Here is a 15,673-nt window from a genome sequence, read left to right on the forward strand (position 1 = left end):
GGGCTCTGGCTGCAACTACCTGTCCAGGAAAGATGTATGAAACCTCAGTAAGGAAAAGACAGTTTTTGAAGAAGGAGGGTTTAGGACTTCCACACCACACACCTTTCAGCTTCCAAAGAAATATCTTTAAAGAGAGGTTAGAGACGGAGTTTTCTCTTTCCCACTGGACTGGGTTTATGTGCAAGGTACTAAGGCTGGTTGGGTGCTATGGGAAGGGACATAATTCAGCTGGGATTGAGCTCACCTGAGCAGGTTGGGGCCCCTGCCAAGCAGCAGTGCCCTGAAGCATGCAGGAAGCCCAGCATCACAGGGGAAGGCAGGTGAGCACATGTGGGGTGAGCTTCTTGAGTGATGACACCCATGAGCCAGTTTCTGCTTCTCTTATAGGCCACAGGAGCTCCTGGAAAGCTGCATAAGAGCAACCTGAAGAGATGGCCAGGTCTTGAAGAGGTGCTCTGGGGTGACACTGCCCTTCATGAACTGGCACTTTTCATAAAACCACTAAACAAAATTACTGCTATTTATAGAGTAGGAAGCTGACTGGTCAGGCACTTCAAAAAAATGGCCTTTCTAAAACCAGCTAGCAATGTGGTTTCTGAGATGCTATTTTCAGCATGCTGTCAAAACAAATCTCTATCTGTAGCTGAACTGACTGACTCTTCTTGTCAAGACAACTACTTTTAACAGTGGCTGAGACAGTCCTAGCATAAGGCTTCAAAAACAGGAGCAATATTCACTGTTTGGTTTGTGTTACCTGTAGGAGGGAAGCAGGAAAGCTATGAAAGCAAACTCTCAAACAGATCCTTCTTTACCCTATGGATGCTGGGACTGAGTACTTGTACTCTGAGTTGGACAAATATTGGCATATCGTGAATATCTAACTCCCACCATGTAGTAAAGAAAAGCTTGAGCAAGGGTGAAATCCCTCCTGCTTAGGCCAGTTCCTAACTGCTTGGTGGCAAACAAAGCATTTCAGCTTTTCAGGCACTTTTCTCTGTGACATCTAGTACCAGCCATTATCCCAGAGAGAACCAAGACTGCAGGTCTGAGCAGCCTGGTGTTTGCTCTACTCCTAAATCAAGTGTGAAAACACAGAGGGACAACACCTTTAGATACAAAAAGGAAATGAGGAGGAGTGGCTCAACTTCACCTCTCAGGTGCAGGGATGTTGGTGCCCATCAAGCAGAGCTGTGTGTGGGCTCTGAAGGTCCAGGTCTTTCCCAGGCATGTGTGTGTGTATGAGCGTTCAAATACTTCTCACTTAAATATTCAGGCCAAGTTTACCCTCTTGTAAAACACATCCTGTGGTAAATTAGAGTAAGCAGCCATTCATAGGGAGCCTGTAAAACAGGAGGGGGTTTTGTATGTGCCATTCTTTAGGGCAGCAGCTGCCCTTTAAAGCCTCATTTATCAGCTGTGGCAAATGGGCTCCCCAGCATGGCCCTTACTCTGAGGCAGCATGTAGGTAGCAACTGGGGCACTGGAAACAGAGTTTTGAGAATGTGCTGGAAGGCTTGGGGGACAGATACCAACTGGTAAACTCAGGGGTCCAACTCAAATCGGTGGCACATTACTATCTATCCTTGGATATACCAGGATGCTGGGTGCAAAAGTCATGCAGGCACAGCATGCCAGGGACTCAGCTTCTTGGACTCTGAAATAGGTCAGAGCCATAGTCCACTTTCCTTGAGTGCTTCCCCATAGGTCGCTCTGTCCTTCACAGCAAACTATTTAGCTCTGATAAGCAGTGTGTTGCTTTGTAATCCTTATTCCATAACTGTCCCTCTCACTACAAAATGTGTTGTCAGGACCTTTTATACCTTTGATAACTGCTTGGCTATCTCACTTCTTTTGCAGCCCTTCCTCATAATCTTGTTGGTGGGCCATGCTTACCTGTATAGGTTTGCATAAAAGCAGAATCACCTCTCTAAAAGGATGGTTTCTTCTTATTATTGCCATGCTGCAGCCCATGCTGCTCAGCTCAACAGAGCTAAAGCATGCACTGGACTTTACGTGCTCATGAGATTCCACAGAGTTCTTCATTCAGTCGTCTTTAAAATCACTTTCAAAGGTTTTATTGACTCAGATGAGAGGGCTCAGAAGTTGGATTGAATCCTTTGAAGCCAGCCTGGCATTGCCTTAACTGGAGAAGGATTAAATCAGGCCTGTTGTATAGCATCCTTATCAGATAAAGGGGGCAACAAAGAAGTTTCACTTTTGTGTTTTTACACCAAGGGTTAGTTTTGTGCTTGTACAAAACATGCTTGGGCTTTGATATAAATATGAATATGCAGGAGCTCTGTGTCCTTATAGTGGACTCAACTTTGCTGTTGGCTTCACATTCACATTTTGTCCCCTCATTTTACGTTACATTTTTTCTCCTGCTTCACTGTGTTTTGTCTTTCTGTTTCCTCGCTACTTGTGCTAAGAACACAATGCCCTTGGAAAAATCTGGTTTCTCTCTGTATGCCACACCCTTTGTATCTGCTAACTCTAGAGATGGGCAAAGCACAATGCAAAGGTGTTCAGACAGCTTTGCCCCCTGCCCACTCCTTGTCTTTGTGCATTTCATGCATTTTTATTTGCAAACACTTCAGTTTGTCCCCAGCTTCCTACTTTCATGAAGAAAGCCTGGCATTTGCTTGATTTGCAGCCATCCAGTTTTTTCCAAGCAAAATCCTGTTTCATAACGGTCTTTCTGTAGCTTGGATGCTGGTTATACCACAAAACAATGTTTTAATAAATGTTACTTACATTTTTCAGGGTAGCTAGAGGGGTTTTGGTTTTAATTAGATGAGTAAGAGAGCCATACAGACACAAACAGAGCTGCTACCACCATCTCCCAGCTCCTTATCCATGGCTCCTGTGTCACTACAGCTAAAACAAGGAAAAAATAATACAGGCCCTTGCAGGCAAATACCTTTTTTGAAAGAGGGGGAAATTGATTAAGATATTACAGTGTGTATTGTGCCTGGAGTCCTCAGTAGTTTTTCCTTACCTGATTAATTGCCTAAGCCAGAGGCAGAAGGTCTCTAAAGTCTCTTTGGAGAGGAGTGAAAGATTTGGGAGGAGTGAAAGGAGTGCAAGCCTTCCTGCTATCCTCCCTGAAGCAATACTTTGGCAGGGGAGGGGGGAGGGAGTTGGAGAGGTTTTTCAATGAAAACGGCCTTCTGAGAACCTTTTCAATGAACTTTGGGCTCCTTCCTCCCCCATCCTGTTGCTGCGTCCTTCTCCTTTCCTTCCTAACCTTTATTCTCAGCACAAAATAATCCCTCTGCTTATGACACCTGAAAGGAGCAAGGTCCAAGGGACAGAGCAGCACCCCAGGAAACTCTCTGAGGAGGGACCTTGCTCAGTAGCTCAGCCTAGGACATCTAGGAACATGGCCAGCTTGGATGACAACAGGACCAGATAAGGCATTATTAGGCTTACAGAAAACTTGCTACATCATTTTTTGATGAAAACTTCCTGACACTTTGGATGCTTACAGGAGCTGGTCCCATTGCCAACAAATTTAACTTCCAGTGTCAAAGGAAAGCTTCATTTGTCTGCAGGCCAAGTGTGAGTAAAGGACCAATGCATACAGGCTGTAGCTGGCAAAGTGCTTCTGGTAACTACAGCCTGGAGTTGGGCTGTGGAGGGGAGAAAAAGGGTATTGCCTATGTTATTTCCTTGTGCTGCTAGATCCTGCTCTGCCATGGAGAATGGGGTCTCTGATTGGCTCTTAAACATCATCTGTGATACTGGGCTGGGTGGGATCTATCCAGGCCAACCTGCACTTGGTGATAAGGCAAATCACAATCACAACTCTACCCAGAATCAACAGCCTGGCAGTTGCCACAGTCAGTGTCTTGTGTGTTGCTGCTACTCTCTTCTGGGCTGTCTTAACCAAAGAGATGAACACAAGCCCTTTGATTATGTTCATTAGCACAAGCTCGGTCCTTCACAGAGATAAGCATTTGTTCTTAAAATGCTGAGGTCACCTAGAAGCAAACCCTAAATGCATAGGGGTGGAAAGGGCTTATTAAACGTTGCGTGTTGAAAGCAACAACAACAGTCACTTCATCGTTTTCCCCAAAAGAGAGTTGCTTCTTTTCTGTGCACAAACTAATAGGAGAGCAGACTACAGTGCTCACGAATGCTTGTCTAAACTCATCAGTTTTGGGAACTTCACTGGCTTCAGTAAGCCATGGTGCATCAACTTGTATTCGCACTACCTAGAACACACATTTGAATTGAAGATCAGCTTGTTCATTCCTCACTTCTCAGCATTGTGCCAGATAAACACAAATGACTAAGCCCAGAGCAGCTATCCTATTCCTCACTGATCACAGCTACTCACACCACCCCTGTCTAGCACAAATTCCTGCTGACATCTGAAATTCTCTTTTAACAAAGTCCGTGCATAGGATGAATTAAATAGCTTCTCTGGTCTGCAAGTTTTGGCTAGTTCTCCTCTGTTCCTGTTACCATGAACGGAAAACTTTTCTACAGATTTAAGAATATGGATGCTAGGTAGAGTTGCAAGGTGATGGTTCCACTCATGTTCCCAGAAGGCAGTTTTTCTGAAAGTCATTTTATATGGGAAAAGGGGAATAGCCATGCACCACACCCACTTTCAGCCAGCTTCATACTATTTATACAGTCAGGAACCACAGACCATCTGCAAAAAGTTTAGGTTTCAGGCAAGCCAATAGCCACATTAATTCCAGGCTGGTTGGTTCATATTATAGCCTGGCTCAGAGCACATCCTATTTATCTCATTGGATAATGAAAATTCAAAAACTGCATGGGTGCAAGTAGGTAAACTTAATTCAGGTGAACTCATTGAGCAGAAAAAACAGGCTAAGAAGAGTTAATGCAGGAGTTCACAGCTATCTGAAGTACAGGAGCACGGTATTTGGGCTGACATCCCTGTTAATTTGAAATTAATTCCATGCCTTTTTAAAAACAACAAAGATGATGCTTAGTTGAACTGATAGTTTCTGACTACTATTGGAAATCTATTGCTGGCACTTCATCTGTCTTCCACCATACATTTTCTGGTATGGGTTATGGTCTATTTGGGCTTGTAATGAGCAGGGACAGGTGGAGAGGGGAGGAGATTAACTTTGTGTAGCTATACAGCAAGGAGGTCTCCTTTATTCTAACACCCCCCTTCATCCCCTGCCATTAGCGACAGCAGAAGAAGCTAAACTTACACTGAACCAAAACTCCTGCCTCTTAGTCTTGACAGCTTCTCTTGTCCCAGCAGCCAGAGTTTCTACGGGGGACTAAGGGATGGCAGTACCTCCTGGAATCAGGATGAAAACCTAGGGAGACTTGCTCTTGCAAAACGTGTTTTCTCTTTATAGAACCCTGGGGAACACCACTTGTGCAAACTGGATTAAATACCACTCACCACAGCTCTTCAGGCCCAGCCATCCAGCCAGTGTTTTACCCAGTGAAGCACATGGCCACCCAAGCCCTGAGCAGTGTTTCTCCAGGAGAATGCTGTGGGAAATGGTGTCAAAGGCTTTACTGAAGTCTAGGTAAAAAACATCCACAGCCTTTCCCTCATCCCTTTTTCATAGGGAAGTGGTTGCCAGCCTCACACAACAGTCAGTCAAGTATTTATATCAATTTCTGTAGTACACTGCAGATAGTAACCCTAATCACTGTATTATAATTAAGTTGAAAGCCTGATCATTTGTCTTAATGATTACAAAACTCTCTAACCATACATAGCTAGACAGACTTGCACTTGCCCACAACACCACAAATCAACAGGTTTCAGAAGTGCCTTTAAACTGAAATTAACCCCAGATGAGGCCTCAGTGTGTACTTCTGTCACAGTAGCATTGGAAAGCTGCTCTCAGCCTCACACCAGTGGGCATTGGATGTGCAGTTGGTAACCCCAAGGCTGACCAGCATTGACTGACAAGGCAATCAACATGACTTGCTGAAGTGATGACCCCACCACTCTGTGCCTCAGCTCCCTAGCTCCAAAGGAGAATATGTCATAAGGAAATTGCTTAAACTTCTTGAAAGTGGAAGTCAAAGAGGCCTAGAAATTAAAGTCACATTTTCTGGTCTCTATCTTGAACCTCTGTAAGACAAATAATTTGTCTTCATATCTGAAGTATCAATATATTGTAAAAGCCAGAACTACCTCAGTCCATCACCCTTAGATTCCACACTTATTTTTTTCATGTGTAAAGAACATGCTCATATATCACTTGGATGCCTTTGAAGAAATGAACTCAGTGTAGGAAGACAGTGCTGGGGAGAATAGTCATAAAGATTAATGCTAGTTTAGCCTCTGCAAGCTGCCTCTGTTGGACTTCTCTAGGCATAATTAAAAGCAGCCAAGTGAGGTTTCTCTTCACAAGACCTACTGAAGGAGCTCATCTCTTCCCTCTGGCTGCAGAGGCAGAGTAAGGAAAATGGCTTCCTAAGGCTGACATCAGCATTTGTGGAAACCCCTCATTGAAACAAACAAAAAAACCTGCGAGGATTGCAGAGCACCAAACCCATCATCTGGCTACTATTGAGGGAGGAGTTAAATAATTTTATTTCAGTTTAGGCTTTTATCAGCTGGCCATGGGGAACGGAGAAAATCTGGCACCAAATGTGTTGTGTGAAGACTGGGATGTCTCTGGCATTCTCCATGCCTGCCTCGTGCTGGGAGAAGAGGTGCCCTGCGGTAGGCGTTTATGTTACTTGGGAGTTACATCTGCTGCACAGCCCTTCCAAAAGTGCATTCACTTCACAAATACAAGTCAAGTTGTTCATTTGCCACATTTTTGTTTAACACTTCTCTCTAAAGTAGGGCTTGAGCACTCGAGGCTGGGTGAATGGAGCACTCCACCACTCACCCATTTGAACATGTTGCTCTGAGAATAAATGGATCGTTATGGGAAAGGGTCATACAAAACTAAGGGGTCTGTACTGGGGAGGGGAGAGATTTCCTGCAATGAGAAAGAATCACAAGTTTTGTCTGTCTTTTATGTTTACCCCTTGTGCAATACAAGTAGACTTGCGCAAGTCTTGGATGTCCACTACAAGCAGGAGGAACAATATTACTCAGAGTAACTGGTGCAAATACTTGAGCCTCTCTGATGTAAGCCACAATTATTTTACATTTGTGGATCCCACAGAGTTTCTTATTGAATGATAACAAGATTGTCACTAGATCACACAGCAATGAGGTTCTTAACAGCAATGTCCTTTGAAAAATATGCTGTGAGAAAGGACTAGGAGGGAAGCATGTTATTGAGCTTTTTAATTCCCCTCCCTTTGAGCCAAAGGTGGGTTTGGTTAAAGGAGAAAATAATTTGTCTGGTCAAATCCTTTTCTGACAGAAGAAGTTCTTCAGAGGAGCTGAGATGGCCTCTGAGATTTTCAGGGAATACAGATGGGCCCATTACAGTGTCAAGCTTTCCTGCAGAACTACAGCTTTCCACTGACAGATCAGCTTTGCAGTGGCTTCAATAGATAGTTTACCTTAACCAGCCACCAGATAGCAGACCTGTAGAGGATTTTTCCCATACTTTTCACAATCTGTGCTGAGCTCAAACCAGCCTATGATGATAGATGTCTGATGGAAGAACAGGAGAGAAAACAGGTATGTCAGCAGGGAGATGGTCCCCGACTGCTCTGACAGGAGTCGATGGGGTGACAGGGAAGCAGCTTTGCTCTGAACAGGAGCAAAGTTCCAGCAAGCTTACCTGAAATTCAAAGGAACAAACAAGATAAGGAACAAACTAGATAGGAGAGCTATTTCAGCTCCCACTTGTGCAAATTTTCGGAGTTTTCCTCTATTTATTTTTTGCAGAAAACATCATGGTGTTCCCAGACTGCATCAATGACAGCACAGTGGTCATTGATGGAAGTTATTTGCTCTTCCTCATCTGGACAAGTTTAGTCCTGCTTTACTTCAAGTTCTTACTGCCTTTAAGATGTCAGATCCCACTATCTCTGATTTACATACTTAAGCCTAACACACTTAGTAAGGAGGTGCATTAAGTATGGCCCCACCTGCTATGGAAATTTGACCACAAGCAGCTCTATGGATTTTATTCCTGTTTTGGGGATCCTATCATTTTGCTGCTACACTATTGATAAATGTCAGTATAATCAAGCAATGCATTTTAGGATTTCCACATATATGGTCCCAGCCTCTGAGACTTCTAGTCTTTTCCCAAAATATCTGCCTTTTCAAAACCAGGAATTAAAATGAACAAACTGACGTGCCTCATCTCACATGCACCATGCACACACATGTTTCAACTAAGCAGTTTTCAAAATTTCTCATGTTTTTGCCAGTCCCAGCAGATCTAGAGTTGCAAGGGGTAGGGTAGGAGGAATTTCTGAAAATCCAGTCCAATTTAGAAAAGCCTAATAACTACACAGGGCATTTCACTATAATTTTTTTTTTTTTTTTTTTTTTTTTTTTTCCAAGTTCAGAAAGCACCTCTCTCTCCTCTCTTAACCTCTCTTCTTACCAGACATGCTGACTGACAGACTGGAGGCATGATGAGTTTCATTTCAGCTTTTTAAACCTGACTTCAAACATCAAAGTAACCCACGTGAAGAGAGGAAAGAGAACCTTGGCTTCAGTTAATCCCAGGCTTCCCATTTTGCTGCCAGCAGAATCCTACCCTCCTTCTCCCCATGCTCTCTCAATACTTAGAGAGAACAACCCAGGCTGCCGAGCAAACGCTGCCCTGCTAAGAGCCAAACTTCACTGTGATCCCATTTCAAGGCTTTCCACCTAAGCCTTAAAAATGAGGAGCTGGGCAGGCTCAGAAGAGTCAGACTTTTGGGTCAGAGGAGGCAGGAGGGCAGGTTTTGAGAGTGGACTCTCACACCTTCTCTCCCCCCTCTTTGCTCCAGTAAGTTCCCAGTACCAGGAGTCTCTATCAGCTGGACCATTTTGTTTGACTTCTTCCCTTCTTTACAAAACATGCTCCAGGTTCGGATCAGCTCTTCAGCTTGAGGCTCCAACCTCTTGGATTCTCTGCCAGGAGAAAGTGACACCAACCATTATTCTCACAGTTTTATTTGTAAAGGACATAGCATGAAAAGCTGTATTTCAATGTACTTCAAAACCTGAAAAACCCATGTCAGTTTGTGATATGTATGTTAAAGTGCTTGATATAACAATACTTTTACTAATATTGTCTTGAAAATAATCCAGTTCTTATTCAGTTAGTAATAATGTAAAGACAAAATATACTTAATGGAGACATTTAAGGATCATTTTAAGCTATACAGGGCACATTTGTACATTTCAAGTGTAACATACAGCATTTCCCCATAAGATGGGCACCTTCATTTGATTGAAAGAAGGAATTTTCTCAAATATGCCATCGCACAACTATTCTAAAAAGACATTTTTGAACAATGATATCTAATTCCACAAACCAGCTTGGAATAAACATGAGTAGGTTTTTCACTAAACAGTAGGATTTCATTCATTTCAGAGAATTATAAATACACATTTTATACAATAGTGAGGCATCTGACTCTCTCAAGTTACCACACTGGATGTTAGTATAACAGGACGATGCAAACTCAGACATCTGCAGACAGGTATTCAATAGGATTTTTTTTTTTTAAAGCAGGTACCAGAGAGCTTTGGTCTTTTCCAAGATTCCCTTTCTCAGTCAATGAAGGTGCTTTAACACTGAAGTAAAAACTGTGTTAGCTTAGAAGAATCCTGATGGGTTTCTCACCATTATAGTGGGTAGAATAATTTCTGTAAACCTTACAGAAAATGAACCTCACATTTTCCAAAAAACAAAAGTTGTCTATTAAAAAAAATTAAAATAATAATAATAAAAATACATGGTAGAAAAAAATTCACTACAAAGAACCATACTCCCAAGTTTGTCAAGTAACTAGTCTTCTAGGACTCTGAGGCACTCAGCTGTGCCCTTTCAACATATTTTAGGGTGCTTTATTGCCTACAAGGAAATATTAGACATACATAATTTTTATTGTGTTATTATTATTAACATGATGTGAAACCTAACAAAACCAAACAAGTCAAAGCTTGCTGGAAAAGCTGACATGAAGTTATATTAAGTGCTAAAGGTTCTTTAATGTAGTTTGAAATGGGGAAGTTTGAATTTTAAAATTTCTCAGGTTTTGACTAATTGTAACTTAAGAAAGACTTTGCTATTGCCCTTTCTCTGTGTGTGGTTTATTCATATCTGCTTGACCTTTAGAGGTGCTTTTTATCCTTTATGCTGCTTGCACTTAACCCATGTCATGGCATATGAATGGTATGACTGCTTAAGTCATAAATACTCTTTTGAGAAGTATCCAGCTAGCAAATGCAGATGCTGCTGTGAAGAAATCCAGGGACTGAAGAGGTTATTATTTCAGTAAAAGGAAAGTCACTTAGACTGGGTTGGGTGTGAAAAAAAAAACACCATGTATAGCAGTCATTAGACATAAAAGGCTTGAGTTGTAAAAGAAATCAAAACATCCTAAGCAGTCATTTCCAAATTATGCTGCCACACGGTTTCTGGTACTAAATGTGTAATTTACTGATAGACTTAAGTACTAGGGATGCATTTTCCACTGCTGCTGAAGGGCTGTCATGCGTCTTCTCTACTGACTTTAAGCAGACTTGCCTGGCCACACAGAAAACCAGCCTGGATTTCACATTTCTAGAAATGTAAAAGAGATGCCACACTGCCATGGGCTCCAGCTACCAACTCATGACACCACTCAGAGCCTGTGTGTTACTTACTCACACCCACAGTAGTGACATGGCAGTGCTGCCTACAGTGTTTAGGATGGGTTTAGTCAGTTTAAGGAAGTACAATCCCAAGAGGAAAGAATTGTTATTAAAACTGAAACCCTCAATTAAAGACTCTCCAACAGTGTTATTTTACTTCTTTACAAACAGAAAAAAGCCCTTCCATAGCCTAAAACTCCCCCTTGTAATGAAACAAAGTCACATGAAGAGCTTTCTTCTGTCTGGAAATACAGTGTGAAACTTTGATGCTGAACTGAGTGCTGTTATAAGAACTGGACAGCAGAAGGACCACAGGAAAACTAGAGAAGTTTGACAAAAGGCAGGTGAGAAGGAAAACCCTACTTTTCATCCTCTTTCCTTTTTCTTAGCTCTCATTCCTCTGTCCATCATGTGCACACTATACCCAGACCCGCTACTGCCCCCTGTTCCCAAGTCTCTCCTGATGCTGTTTGAGAGCACAGAGCAAGGCACTGTGCTTACAATACCTGTTCAGGGCCTTTCCCCAGCCACAGCTGACACTGAAACATCCACAGAAATCTGCTGACAGAATGGCCAAGATCAGAGGGAATAAACAAGTTCAGACAAACATCCCTATTTAAACTAACCTGCAAAAACTAAAAACAGGTGAAGCTGAATACACCTCAGATCCTTCCATCACAAGAATGGAAAATACACTCCATATTTGCTGCACTGTATCCACAAATTTATTTTAATGTAACCTATTGTTAAATTTTTAGTGTACAGGACTTCAGTTGCTCCCAGTTCCTCTCCAAGACCTGTATCTACTTATACATGCTGTATTACTAACACATTAACTGGAAAGAGTGTATGAGAGGAGCCTAAAAATACCAAAGTGAGATTCTTTTTTTCTTTTTCACTCCTTTTTCTTATTTTGTTGTTGTTGTTGTTGCTGGATAATTTAAAACAAAATCAAAACAAAAAATAAATGTAATCCAAGATCCTGTACTTCCTAGGAACACTCATTCTGCAGGATAAAGGAAGACTCATAACATGTCAGCATTTCAAAGCCACCTGATACACTTCAGTAGCACAACATTCTTGTTTATGACCCTACAGCAAGGATGCTTCTCAAGTACAGCAAGAATTTGGTATGAACCAAATCCCTCAATATGGGAAAAAAATCCTCAAAAGTAACCCACAACACAAAGTGGCTGAGGACAAGGGGGGGAATCATCAGATCAAGACAGGCAAGGGACACACCGAGTGAGACAAGCAAGCCAGCATTCCCAATCTCAGGCTACAGCAGCACTGTTTAGAGAGATTTCTCGTACTCTCAGACTCTGAGGCTGACAGACAGCAGACCTCCTCTCCAGTGTTTAAGCATTTCAACACTTGCCTCCCCTTTTGGAGATCAGCAGAAGTGACACAAAGGCTTGACAGGAAAAAAAAAAAAAGACGACTTCCCTTCAGTTTGAAGGACTGAGTCTTCAAACAAACAAAACAAAGAAAGGGAGACCATGTACAGTAGGATAAACCAGCATATGTTTACAACATTTCCAAGAATGAGACAATCACAATGGCTACATAAGGATATTTGCTGTTATTAATTTGCATTACCTGAAAAAAGCCCTGCTGAGTTTGCACTGTGTTTACACATTGATTGGCTTCTTCCTCACAAGCAAGTAGGGGCATCCCTTTCTACATCAGTCCTTCCCTCCCACCCCAGTCCTTCCCCGGGTTTAAGCTATCCATAGTCAGAACAAGAACATTCAGTCTAAGAAAAATTTCTTAGAGTAATATAATTTCTTAAAGAAGATAGCATATTTACACACATCTAACACATGAAAATACTCTATTTTATACTAAATTTCTGTTTCAAATAAACTACAATACTGCATCTTGGCTTTCTGCAGCTTTAGAGGACAGTCCCCATCGGGCACAAACTGGGCTTCCTGCTCCTGCTCCAACCGGCAGCTTTGCCTTACAGTGGTGCACTACCATCTCCTTCAAGTCCTGACAGGTCTCCAGTTGTGGTTTGCTTGCTTGGGAAAGGAATAATGAAGTTCTCAGCAAAGCCATGCTAAACATCCACTCCTTTAATGAGCGATCCTTCCAGGATGATGTTGAAATCTTGCAATGTCTGTAGAACTCGGATAAGGGAGTTGACAGTCATGCGGTCCCGGAGGAGAGCATTCTCCTCGTACATCCTTGTAATGGGAGGGCACTCTGCCAGCAATGGGATCCACTGAGGGAGCAAGTGGTCCCTGCAAAAGGGGTAGAAGAAGTTATTTTAGCACCACGTGCAACAGATATCAAACTGAAATTCTTCTCTGAGAACACAGCCTAAAACACACAGTCTTTTTGTGGGTGATGCTTGTTTGCACATAAAAGTTTCCTGTGTAATCACAACCCTTGATTTTGTTAGAAAAATACAAGTACCTCAACATACTGGAGGAAAGAAGGGGGAAAGGTATCAGCAGAAATGGATAATTGACTTTGAAAGAATTCAGCAACATTTTCAGATCAGGAACAGGGAAAGTAAAACTCAGGAAAAAAACCAAACTGTTTTCCATCTGGCTTTCCATGTATCCAGACAAGACAAAACTGCTGCTTCTTTCTAGACATACCAACTTCCACCATTCAAAATACAACTAAGCCCCCTTGCCCCTCCCCAAGTGCAAGACAGAAAGCATCCTATTAGGAAAGGAAGATTCATCTAGAAATGCGTTGCCAAAATTATAAGACATCCAATTTTCCTAGGCAAAGTGATACAGTGGGGATTTAAAAATGCACCAGCATATGAAATCTGAATTCTCAAGGCCAGCCCTTCATCAAAACCACAAGTTCAAGACTGACTTCAAACATATGACTGTCCAGCTAACAGTTATAATAGAGTTCAAAGCATTTTTAGCAGATTAGAAACTAGCTATGTAGTACTATGGCCTCTTTGCTCTCATCATGTAGTAGTAAAGCTGCCTGAAGAAGGTACTAGGTAATAGATAGGTATCAGATGTCTTAAAAAACTAAAGGCAATAACAATGGTGTAAAAATATTCTAGTCTAATGCAAGAAGAAAAAATAACAAAGAGTAGTTACGTACCTCGTCCCCAGGCAAACCAGAATCTGGAATTTGCCATCCTTTCCAATGTTCCTTGGAGCTGTATTGATTGCATTAACATAATGACAGAAGGTTTTGCATGAAGATCTCTGAAGCAAAAGTGCCTCCTCATTGTCTCCAATCTGGTCACTGGTTTCAAAATAAGCAACAGCTTTCTCTGTTGTAGGGAGAAAACGAGAACCCAGTGAGCAGAAATAGTTCATTGTGACATGGAATTACACAAGGGAATCCTTAAAAAAAAACAACCTGCTGAGAGCTATGGTACAGTTTATATATGGATTCCTCACTCTGAAGACCATAGGTAGGTGGTGATCTTCACCTTTGCTACATTTTGATCATCAGCAGGCTGGTTGATGTCTAATACAGTTAGGTAACATCAAGAAGCTTCACCAGAGTCCTTATCAGTGGTTTCATCTGAGCAAGCACTTAGCCTCAGGCTAAGTATCTCAACTTGTGAGCATGTTTTAAGGGAAGAAGCACATCTTAAATTACCACAGCGTGGGCCTACAGATAAGCATCACCAGAAGACCAGTGCAGTGATTAGGTGAGTTCTCATAAACAACTAGGAATCTAAACCTTTCACTCCTTGCCCTTTCCCAACTCTCCCCCTTACATGAATTGCTAATCTACCCCAACCTTAAGCCTACCTTCTTTCCAGGTAGAATAACAGCTATTGGAACATTCATCTATGAATAAATGACTACAATTTGAAGTGCTCTTTAAATTCCTGCACACGTTCACACTCATCCCTTATGTAGAATTTAGTATTTCTCATCTTCCATCTTGTTTCTCATTGACTTTAAGCAGCCTAGAGCAGGTGATAGACAGGAACAAACAGCACCCTAACTCACCATGATCTGAGGTCTGTGCATGAGTAGTCATTTTGCCCTAATCTTTCTTCTTCTTTTGCCTCCAAATCACATACCCACTTACCTATGAAATCCCAGATGAAAACATTCTTATGAAAAATGCGAGCTGACTTAAATCCATGGTGGAAGACCTGTTCCAGTGCTGCAACCAGACCATTTTCTCCACACAACAGAATGGTAAGGCTCCCCCTCTGTGGGAAAAAGAGAGTCTGTAAATACAACTTGCCTTGTTTGTGTGCCCGAAGCTTCAAATCAAACAGTATACAATCTCTATGAGTTCTCCATTTATAAAAATATTTATATACATTTTAGATACCAGGCAAGTCATGAAATATAGGAAGTACCTCTTTTTCTGGCTTGTGAAAGTGTTTCACAATATTGTTCACAGCTTCCCCAATTCCCTCTTGGATCTGTCCTGCATTAGGCTCTGTGAAATGATGGAGAACATGTGACTAGCTGAAGACACCAACTATATAATATCTATCAAAATCTTATTATATAGCTTGAACTGCAGGAATTATTCTGTATCTTTTTAACAGAGTTAGAAAACAATTTGTCTTGGGTAAACCTAAGCCCTAATTACAAGCAACTGATGATAAATCCTGGAATAGTCAAATTAATCGCCCTATTTAAAAATGCACAACCCAAGGATCTGGCTTGATAAATATTTTGAGTTAATCACATCTTGCTCATCACATAGAGTACAGCAACCCTCACACCAAGAGACACGAACTGAAAGGCTGTAGCCCAGGCATTTGACTCACTGCTACATGACACAGCCCAGAAAACCCAGCACTCACAAATTCCTGACTTGAACCCACAATGTTTCATTGAGCCAAAACAAGTATCTATTTTGGGCACAAGTCTCCTCATTGTACCAGTGTGAGGGGCCACAGGCAGAGAATATTCCATATTAATGGTTCCATGAGTAAGTAATCTGTGTTAAAATATATGCCATGTTTCTGCTCTGAAT

The 15,673-nt window shown here is 41.8% G+C and overlaps 1 protein-coding gene across 7 annotated transcripts in view; it reads right to left on the bottom strand.

The window, feature by feature from the left end:
* Positions 1-9,027: 9,027 nt before the first annotated feature.
* The window catches only part of DENND5B (DENN domain containing 5B), a 112,977-nt gene continuing 106,331 nt past the window's right edge, over positions 9,028-15,673 (bottom strand). For all 7 annotated transcript variants that reach the window (XM_071769054.1, XM_071769063.1, XM_071769109.1 and 4 more), the window contains 4 exons: positions 15,045-15,127; positions 14,765-14,891; positions 13,814-13,988; positions 9,028-12,978 (listed from right to left, as the gene is read on the bottom strand). In XM_071769054.1, coding sequence (XP_071625155.1) covers positions 12,795-12,978; positions 13,814-13,988; positions 14,765-14,891; positions 15,045-15,127 — 569 coding nt within the window. In that variant the 3' untranslated portion in view covers positions 9,028-12,794. The remainder of the gene's footprint in view (positions 12,979-13,813; positions 13,989-14,764; positions 14,892-15,044; positions 15,128-15,673) is intronic.

Source organism: Heliangelus exortis, chromosome 1 (genome assembly GCF_036169615.1).
Source record: "Heliangelus exortis chromosome 1, bHelExo1.hap1, whole genome shotgun sequence".
NCBI lineage: Eukaryota > Metazoa > Chordata > Aves > Apodiformes > Trochilidae > Heliangelus > Heliangelus exortis.